The 9,169-nt window shown below is 34.0% G+C and overlaps 1 protein-coding gene and 1 pseudogene across 1 annotated transcript; one reads left to right on the top strand and one right to left on the bottom strand.

The window, feature by feature from the left end:
* Nucleotides 1–588: 588 nt before the first annotated feature.
* On the top strand, nucleotides 589–2,892 carry LOC125262660 (annotated as a pseudogene).
* Nucleotides 2,893–7,839: 4,947 nt separating this feature from the next.
* LOC125262659 (ring-infected erythrocyte surface antigen-like) lies at nucleotides 7,840–8,667 on the bottom strand. The gene has a single exon (XM_048181479.1). The coding sequence runs from the start codon at nucleotides 8,665–8,667 to the stop codon at nucleotides 7,840–7,842; it is 828 nt and encodes a 275-aa protein (XP_048037436.1).
* Nucleotides 8,668–9,169: the final 502 nt, after the last annotated feature.

Here is a 9,169-nt window from a genome sequence, read left to right as displayed (position 1 = left end):
GGTATGCATTAGCATTTTTCTGTTTATTTTCATTATACATGACATACATCAACACTCAGTTTTGTCTATTAAAAAATTAATATAGATTTCCTGTAAGAAGTGTGTTATGTAAATATGTAGTAATAAGTACTTTTTTAATAAGTAGCCTACATTCCAGTACTTAATGTCTTGAGACTTAAAATGGATACTTTAATTTCTCTAACTATCTTTTCAGAATCAGAATCAGCTTTATTGCCAAGTAATGTGGTTTACACGTACAGGGAATTTGTTTTGGTGTGCTGGTGCTTAGAAATAGTAGAAATAAATATATGATAGGCATCTGTAAGGTAAGATAGCCTAATGTATTTATGCTTCTTATTTCAAAATTTCTTTTGAAACAAGAATCACTTACATAAATTAATTTGTCTTTTAATATGATATTTTTAAACGAAGTAACGTGATTCGGATTGTAAATAAACAGCAAAAGATCTTGTCAGTGTTTCGCGCTCGCGTCATCGTGACGTCAGCGTTTTACTTTCGGTTTCGTGAATGTGTTGAGCATAAAATCTTTGTATATTTTTTGCATTAAAAAAATGTGTTGAGCATAAAATGGCGCACAGTGCAGGTAATCTTTGATTAACAACAAAAATATGTACATTTTCATGCTAGACACGTAATGATATATATCACAGTCAAATACAATCAAACTAAAGCAATGACTGTAGTGTTTATAAAACATTTCCGTGTAAAAACATCTCGGCTGTAAGTAGGCTGTACTTGTGTACGAGTTGCGTATCAAGGAAGCAGTAGCTAATGCTGCATCGCAGTTTTTTTTTATTATTATTCGTTTAAAACTGGCAGATATAGGTACATTTGGTAAAAAAATCATAACTTCAATGTATCTTGTTCTCCAAGATTTATTAACATCCGCCACCTAGCGTTCAGTGAGGATGAGGAACTGAGAAAGAGACTTTAAACTGAACATATGGACACAAACATAAAGCACAGATCTATTGAGTTTTAGTTAACTGTCGTTGTAATAAATACATACAATCTTTAAAAAATAAATAAAAAAATAAGTGTGTGACTCGTAGCCAGAATAAAAACAAAGAAAAATATCAGAGGCTAATAACAGTATAATAAATACTGTAGGCTAAAAACAGTATATTACTGTTACTGTATATTACTGTTTCCGTGGGAAAATATTGCACGTTTTATTATTTTTTCCCTCTTGCATCATGTTGATGTTTATTTCTAGGATGTTGAATGAAAATTGAGGAAACAACAACAGTGATGCAAAATCCATGTTAAGTATTTGCCAGTTTCCAAAGGAAGATTAGCAGTAAAAGATAGCTTTTTAGAAATCTTTCTGACATTAAAAGAGTGGCAAAAAAGGCTTAAAACACTTTACAATAAGGTTCATTAGTTAACATATACATTAATTAATGAACTGCACTTCTACAGCATTTATTAATCTTTGGTAATGTTAATTTCAAAATTTACTAATACATTATTAACTTGTGTTAACATTGGTTAATGCACTGTGAACTAACATGAACTATTTTCATTAAGTTTAGCAAAGACTAGTAAATACAGTAACAAATGTATTGCTTATGATTAGATCACGTTAGTTAATACATTAATGTTTAACTAATGAACATTATTGGAAAATGTTACCACTTAAAACTAATGTAAAAATGTAACAAACTAAAAGAGTTTGTTTAAGCAGCAGTAACTGATCTGGAGACAGAATACAATTCAATGCACAATTATTTGTATATCACTTTTCATAATACATATAGTTTCAAAGCAGCTTTACAGAGAATGAATGTTTCTACATTACGATCTGAAGTCCTCGCAGGGTTTGGCATCATCTCTTCACAGATGTCGTGTCATCTGAAGTCTTTAAGATCAAAGGAGCTGGAATAATCTCTAGTTACAGAGACAGAAGAGCTAATGGAAACTAATTAGTGTAGCTGCTGTTCATGACATTACAAGCAAAACTTGAATGGGGTAACCAGTGTGGAGATGACAGAATCGATACTATATGTTAACTGTAGGAAACTATAAAAATTTGTACATGTTGTATTAAATTATGTAATTCTTCTTTTGGTTTTATTTGTTCATACAGTGTCAAAAAAACCACAGCAAAGGATTCCCATCAACATCCAGGATATTCCTGTCGACAGTCTCCTCATCCAGACGGATTGTTCTTCTGGTGGTAAAGGTGAAGTTGGGAAGAGTGCATCTAGAAACACAATACTGGGACAGAAAGAGTTTAACTCTGAGATGAGTGCATGTTCATTAACCTGTGAATGTTCAGATGTTCACGCCACTGTTTCAGGCAGATCTGTGTCTGTAGTTGATACTCCTTCATTATTTGACACACACACATTAAAAACATGAAGAGTTAGTGACAGAGTTAGCAAGAAGTGTTTATTTATCCAGTCCTGGACCTCATGCTTTTCTCATTGTGTTTAGAGTCATTGACAGATTCACTTGATCAGCAGATTCCTCAGATCATGGAGATGATGTTTGGTCAGGAGGTGTTAAAATACTCCATCATTCTCTTCACTCATGGAGATCAGCTAGAAGGAAAGCCTGGAGAGGAACTCATTAAAGGAGAACAGTAGATTAAGAGGTCTAGTTGATCAGTGTGGAGGCAGATTTCACGTCTTCAACAATAAAGATCAGAATAACAGAGAGCAGGTGAATGATCTACTGCAGAAGATTGACACAATGATAGAGCAGAATGGAGGAGGACACTACAGTAATCAGATGTTTGAAGATGCTCAGAGACTCCGACGAGAGGAAGAAAAGAGGAGACAACTACAAGTGGAGAAACAAAGACAAGAGGAGACTGAGAGAAGAGCAAGACTAGTCAGTGAAAGTGACAGATGCACAATACTTTAGGATCTCATTCTGTAATTTTTTCCCCACTCTTGTTTGTGTTGGAATAGATTGTATCATTTCCAGTAGATTAACATGTCTGTATATCAGGGGATGTCCAGATCAGTCCTGGAGGGTCACTGTCCTGCAGAGTTTAGCTCCAACTTTCCTCAACACACCTGTCTATTAGCTGGTTCGGGTGTGTTTAACTGGGGTTGGAGCTGAACTCAGTGTCCCTCCAGGAGCAGGACTGGACACCTCTGACGTCCCATCTGGCACATGTCCCCTCAGCCGGACATAGTGGCAAAACATCCTGCAACATGACTTTTAATAGGGGAAACTGTGAACCAGAAGTAAAACAAATTAATTATCTGCTTAAGTTAAGAGCAGTTCGATTTAACAGAGGTCCTTACAATGTAGTAAAGACGCAGTAGTCCAATGGATATTGAGAAGAGAATCAGGTTTCTTAATCAGGAAATACATCAAGCAGAGCCTGTATAATAACACTATAATAACACTGTATATATCCAACACTATTATAATAATAATAATAGAGATTTTTTATTCATTATTTCATTATTATTATTATTATTTATTTATTGTAAATACACAGAGTACACAGAATACATACACGTTAAACCCTATACTTATGGAAACACATACATATTCGACTTTAAAACACATATACACAGTTATACTGTACATTACAGGATACAAGTACAGGGCAAACAAACAAGTAAAAAAAAAAAAAAAACGATACACGTAGTCTTAGACGCAGGTCACCAAACACCTAATTTATCCACACCTTTGATTATATATATTATTTCATGTTTCATCAAGAGGGCTCCATATAATTTCAGAAGCAGTCATTTTGTTTCTAAGTCATTTTAGTCAAGTGTTAATGTGTTTGTCAATAGATTGAACCATTGGGTAATAGATATTTTTATTCTATCCTATGTATTACTTTTTTAGCTAATATAGAGGAGGTAAACATAAATGTTTTTGTTTCTTTTGAAGCTTTAATGGGAGAAAGATCTCCTAAAAAAATACTGAAGGGGACTTAAAGCACTTCAAGTTTATATATGACTTCTGATCAGAGTTTCTTTATGTATGTACAGTACAGTATGTAAGGAGTGAATATAATCATCTTAACTATTTTGACAGTATGTACATGTATTTGTCACACCCTTACACCACATGGACTTTCAGTTTGTTTGTTTTCATTAGTCACATGTGCTCCTTTGTTCTGTTTTCCCGCCACAATCAGTCACCATGGACACTGCACTAATCATCACAGCTGTCTGTCATTTGAGTTAATCGTCTGTGTATATAATTTCAGTTCAGTCAATGTGTCTTTGTCCGGTCACGTTTCGGTTATGTGTGTATGTACCTCGACCGGTTTGGATCATATTAAACCTTATTTTGGAACTTTATTCATCTTTTTCTTTATCTGTCTGCCTGTTCACACGCGTTACAGAATTAGCATTAACACATCTGAATCAATTTACTTTGGGCGAAATACACAAAATGTATTATTTTGTATTGTAGCAACTGTATTCTGGAATTCTAAAAGTTCTAAAAAGTATAGATCAGTTCATTCAGAATAAAGATCATTATTCCATTTATTTGTTGGTAGAGAAATTATCCTTGAGCTAGCATATATATTTGTGATAGTTATTTGTTAAAAGATCTTTTTTCAAAGAGTTCATGATTAAAATTCACAAAGGTATATTTTTATAGCTTCCTTTAATTATTGGTAGCATGTGTTATATAGAACATTGTATTTCTTTTGTAAAGATTTTTAGTTGATAGTGAACTTGTTGTTGTTCCATGATGGAGTCAAACTGGATGTTGAGGAGGTGAAATAAAAAATGTTAGTTTCCATTTTTTTTCCACCACACTGATAAAGTAGTAGTAATAATAGAAATGTGGTGCGTTTATCCTCCCAAAGACTTGGGCTTCTGTAAAGTTGTGAGTTTGATTCTTGGCAGTGTTCGAACTATACCGTGGACTTTGGGGGAGCCCGCTTGATTTTTTTTTTTTTTAACAATGAGTTACAGTTACTTACATTACTTGTTTTATGCAAGCACTATAGAGGACAAATCACTATACAGGATTTACCCCATGTTACATTATCGACACAAAGTGATAGGTGAAACAAACAGGCACCCACAAATAGTAAAGCATCAGGCTGTCTTTGAGTTCACAAGAGCAACGGTTAAAGTTACTCGTCAGGCTACAGAAGAATACCAAAATTCCTCCGTTAAATTAGGTCTAATACATCGAAAATCACGTAGAGCTATAACATTAACAACTCAGCCACAACACATTATTGTGAATAACATGCCTCACCTTAACACAGGTCTGGGGTCAGCTTCCTTTGCTGTTCGAGTTAACATGTACTAAACATGAGTGGAATTTGCACCGCAGCGCCCCCACACCTTGATGCTCATGACAAGAATAGCATGTATAGTTATCTTAATCGCCGTAATGAATGAATGAATGATATTTTTGCAGTTTTACACATAATAATCCACGATGATCACATTACACAAAACTGAAATTGCACGTCAAAATAACACATTGTCAATATTTATTGAGACCCCCCCAAAATTTCACAAATCACGTTTTTAGGGGAGCCCATGTCTTATTAAGGGAAGCCAGATACACATACTCTTCAGTGTCTTGTTTGGGGCATAAGAAAGATTTTTACATTAAATCCTTTCATCCTTTATCAGCCTGGTCTGTCTTGAGTATGCTAGTCACATAATTTGTTTCAAGTTTTCTGTGATCAATTAGTCATCCTGACCTAAATCCAACATGGGCGCCATTGGAGCAGGACATTCAGATAAAGTAAATATTAATCTTAATTTTTTCAGAAAAAAAAAATGCAAACAACTGCTAATATTAAAGGTGCCCTACAACACTATTTCACAAGATGTAATATAAGTCTAAGGTGTCCCCTGAATGTGTCTGTGAAGTTTCAGCTCAAAATACCCCATAGATTTTTATTATCCAATTTTTTAACTGCCTATGCCCCCCAGCTCGCAACTCTATAATACATTGCATGAACAAAGTTCACACAGCTAATATAACCCTCAAAATGAATCTTTACAAAGTGTTCGTCACGTGTTTAAAAATGAAAATAACGACAGCTCTCTTGTCTCCGTGAATACAGTAAGAAACGATGGTAACTTTAACCACATTTAACAGTACATTAGCAACATGCTAGTGAAACATTTAGAAAGACAATTTACAAATATCACTAAAAATATCATGATATCATGGATCATGTCAGTTATTATTGCTCCATCTGCCATTTTTCACTATTGTCCTTGCTTGCTTACCTGCATAAAGTCTGATGATTCATCTGTGCTGCTCCAGATGTTAATACTGGCTTGTCTAATGCCTTGAACATGGGCTGGCATATGCAAATATTGGGGGCGTACATATTTAATGATCCAGACTGCGTCACAGTTGGTGTTATGTTGAGATTCGCTTGTTTTTCCATGGTGTGTTTCACGCATTATATGTACATAAGAAGAAGGAAACAATGGTGTTTGAGACTCACTGTATGTCATTTCCATGTACAGAACTATAATTATTTAACTATGCCAAGGTAAATTCAATTTTCAATTAATTTAATCTGAAGTGGTAAATGGTGGCAAAAGACAAAACGCTACACAAACTGCCAATAAACGTAATTTATTTCACAATCAGGAAAAATAAGGTGTGAGATAATAATGACAATAATAGAAATAATAAAAAAGTAACAGAATAACAAATATATAAGGAAAAATATATACAATATTTACATAAACAAAAATAATAAACCGTGGGAAAGGACAAAAGAGGTGCCAAAGAAAAGAAAAGAACAAAACAAAACAAAACTTTGATCTAACTCAAGTTCAATATCTAACCTAACTAATGAAAAGAAAAATAAGAAAAGCAAGTCTTCAGCGTATTTCTCACCAAACAAAACATACAAAAGTGCCGCTCACTTCTAAACTGATGTGTATACATTGAAGTCACTGGGTGTTTCAACATGTACGTCACGTGACATATTACCTGTCCATTTTCCCATAGGGCGAAGAGCATAACATAATCGAAGTAAGAAATGATAAGAAATCAAATAGCAAAAGGAAACAAAATGACCATTCAAAACTGTACAACATAAGTGTCATTAAACAAAACAAAATTAACTAAAGGGATTAAATAAACACAAAAGAACAGGAAAGTAAAGCTGTGTTCGTGTTCCTTAATGACTTTCTTTTAAACCCTGGAGCCAGACAGGACTGGCAGTGGAAAACATGCCGTTACGCAAACTAATCAGGATTGACAGCTTCCCGAAACAATAGCCATCCTGTGTAGGCGTGCCTACAAAATAGACCAAAAATACACACAGAGGCACAAACAACTACCGGGGCGTAACAGCCTCACTTAATTTAAGCCTCACTCGCTTATTAAACTCTGGCCTAGGACTATTCAAAACCATGACAGAGAAAGCATATTTCAGTTAATCTAGTTTAAAGGGCCAATTTATTCTAGGACTAGGCTTAATCTCTGTCTGGGAAACCGCTCCAATATGCTTCACATTCATCTGCTTCAAATGCATATGCTTCAACTTCATCTTCAGCTTCATCTTCAACTTCATCTTCTTCAGCTTCAACTTCTTCAACATTATATAATTCAACTTCATCTTCTTCAGCTTCAACTTCTTCAACATTATATAATTCAACTTCATCTTCTTCAGCTTTAACTTCTTCAACATTATATAATTCAACTTCATCTTCTTGAACTTCTTCAACATTATATACTTCAACTTCATCTTCTTCAGCATTATATAATTCAACTTCATCTTCTTTACTTCTTCACTTCTTCAACATCTTCTTGCTTCAACTTCTTCAACATTATATACTTATACTTCAACTTTATCTTCTTCAGCTTCAACTTCTTCAACATTACTTCTTCTTATACTTCAACTTCACCTTCTTCAGCTTCAACTTCTTCAACATTATATACTTCAACTTCACCTTCTTCAGCTTCAACTTCTTCAACATTATATACTTCAACTTCATCTTCTTCAGCTTCAACTTCTTCAACATTATATAATTCAACTTCATCTTCTTTAGCTTCAACTTCTTCAGCACTACATAATTCAACTTCATCTTCTACAGCTTTAACTTCTTCAGCATTATATAATTCAACTTCATCTTCTTCAGCTTTAACTTCTTCAGCATTATATAATTCAACTTCATCTTCTTCAGCTTCAACTTCTTCAACATTATATACTTCAACTTCATCTTCTTCAGCTTCAACTTCTTCAACATTATATACTTCAACTTCATCTTCTACAGCTTCATCTTCATCTTCAAATTCAACTGCTTCAATGTTGTATGCTTCAACTTCATCTTCAGCTTCATCTTCAACTTCTTCTTCAGCTTCATTTTCTTCAACATTATATGCTTCAACTTCATCTTCTTCAGCTTCAACTTCTTCAGCATTATATAATTCAACTTCATCTTCTTTAGCTTCAACATCTTCAGCTTCTTCAACATTATATAATTCAACTTCATCTTCTTCAGCTTCAACTTCTTCAGCATTATATAATTCAACTTCATCTTCTACAGCTTCATCTTCATCTTCATCTTCAAATTCAACTGCTTCAATGTTCTTCAAATTCAACTGCTTCAACTTCAATGTTGTATGCTTCAACTTCAACTTCTTCAACATTATATACTTCAACTTCATCTTCAGCTTCATCTTCAACTTCTTCTTCAGCTTCAACTTCTTCAACATTATGTACTTCAACTTCGTCTTCTACTACAGCTTCATCTTCATCTTCAAATTCAACTGCTTCAATGTTGTATGCTTCAACTTCATCTTCTTCAACATTATATGCTTCAACTTCATCTTCAGCTTCATCTTCAACTTCTTCAGCTTCATCTTCTTCAACATTATATGCTTCAACTTCATCTTCTTCAGCTTCATCTTCTGCAAATTCAACTGCTTCAATGTTGTATGCTTCAACTTCATCTTCTTCAACATTATATGCTTCAACTTCATCTTCAACATTATATGCTTCAACTTCATCTTCTTCAGCTTCATCATTTTCACTTCGTCTTCTGCTTCATCATCTTCAACTTCATCTTCTTCAGCTTCATCATCTTCAACTTCATCTTTTTCAGCTTCATTTTCTTCAAATTTAACTGCTTCAATGTTGTATGCTTCAACTTCATCTTCTTCAACATTATATGCTTCAACTTCATCTTCTTCAGCTTCATCATCTTCAACATTATAT

This window comes from Megalobrama amblycephala, linkage group LG2 (assembly GCF_018812025.1).
Source record: "Megalobrama amblycephala isolate DHTTF-2021 linkage group LG2, ASM1881202v1, whole genome shotgun sequence".
NCBI classification, from domain to species: Eukaryota; Metazoa; Chordata; class Actinopteri; order Cypriniformes; family Xenocyprididae; genus Megalobrama; species Megalobrama amblycephala.
The sequence above is the reverse complement of the archived record's forward strand: the minus strand, read 5'-3'. Positions and strand labels throughout refer to the sequence as shown.

Bases quoted from the DNA above. Each gene is read 5' to 3' on its own strand.
- LOC125262659 (XM_048181479.1), bottom strand. From the start codon at position 8,667: ATGTTGAAGAAGTTGAAGCTGAAGAAGAAGTTGAAGATGAAGCTGAAG.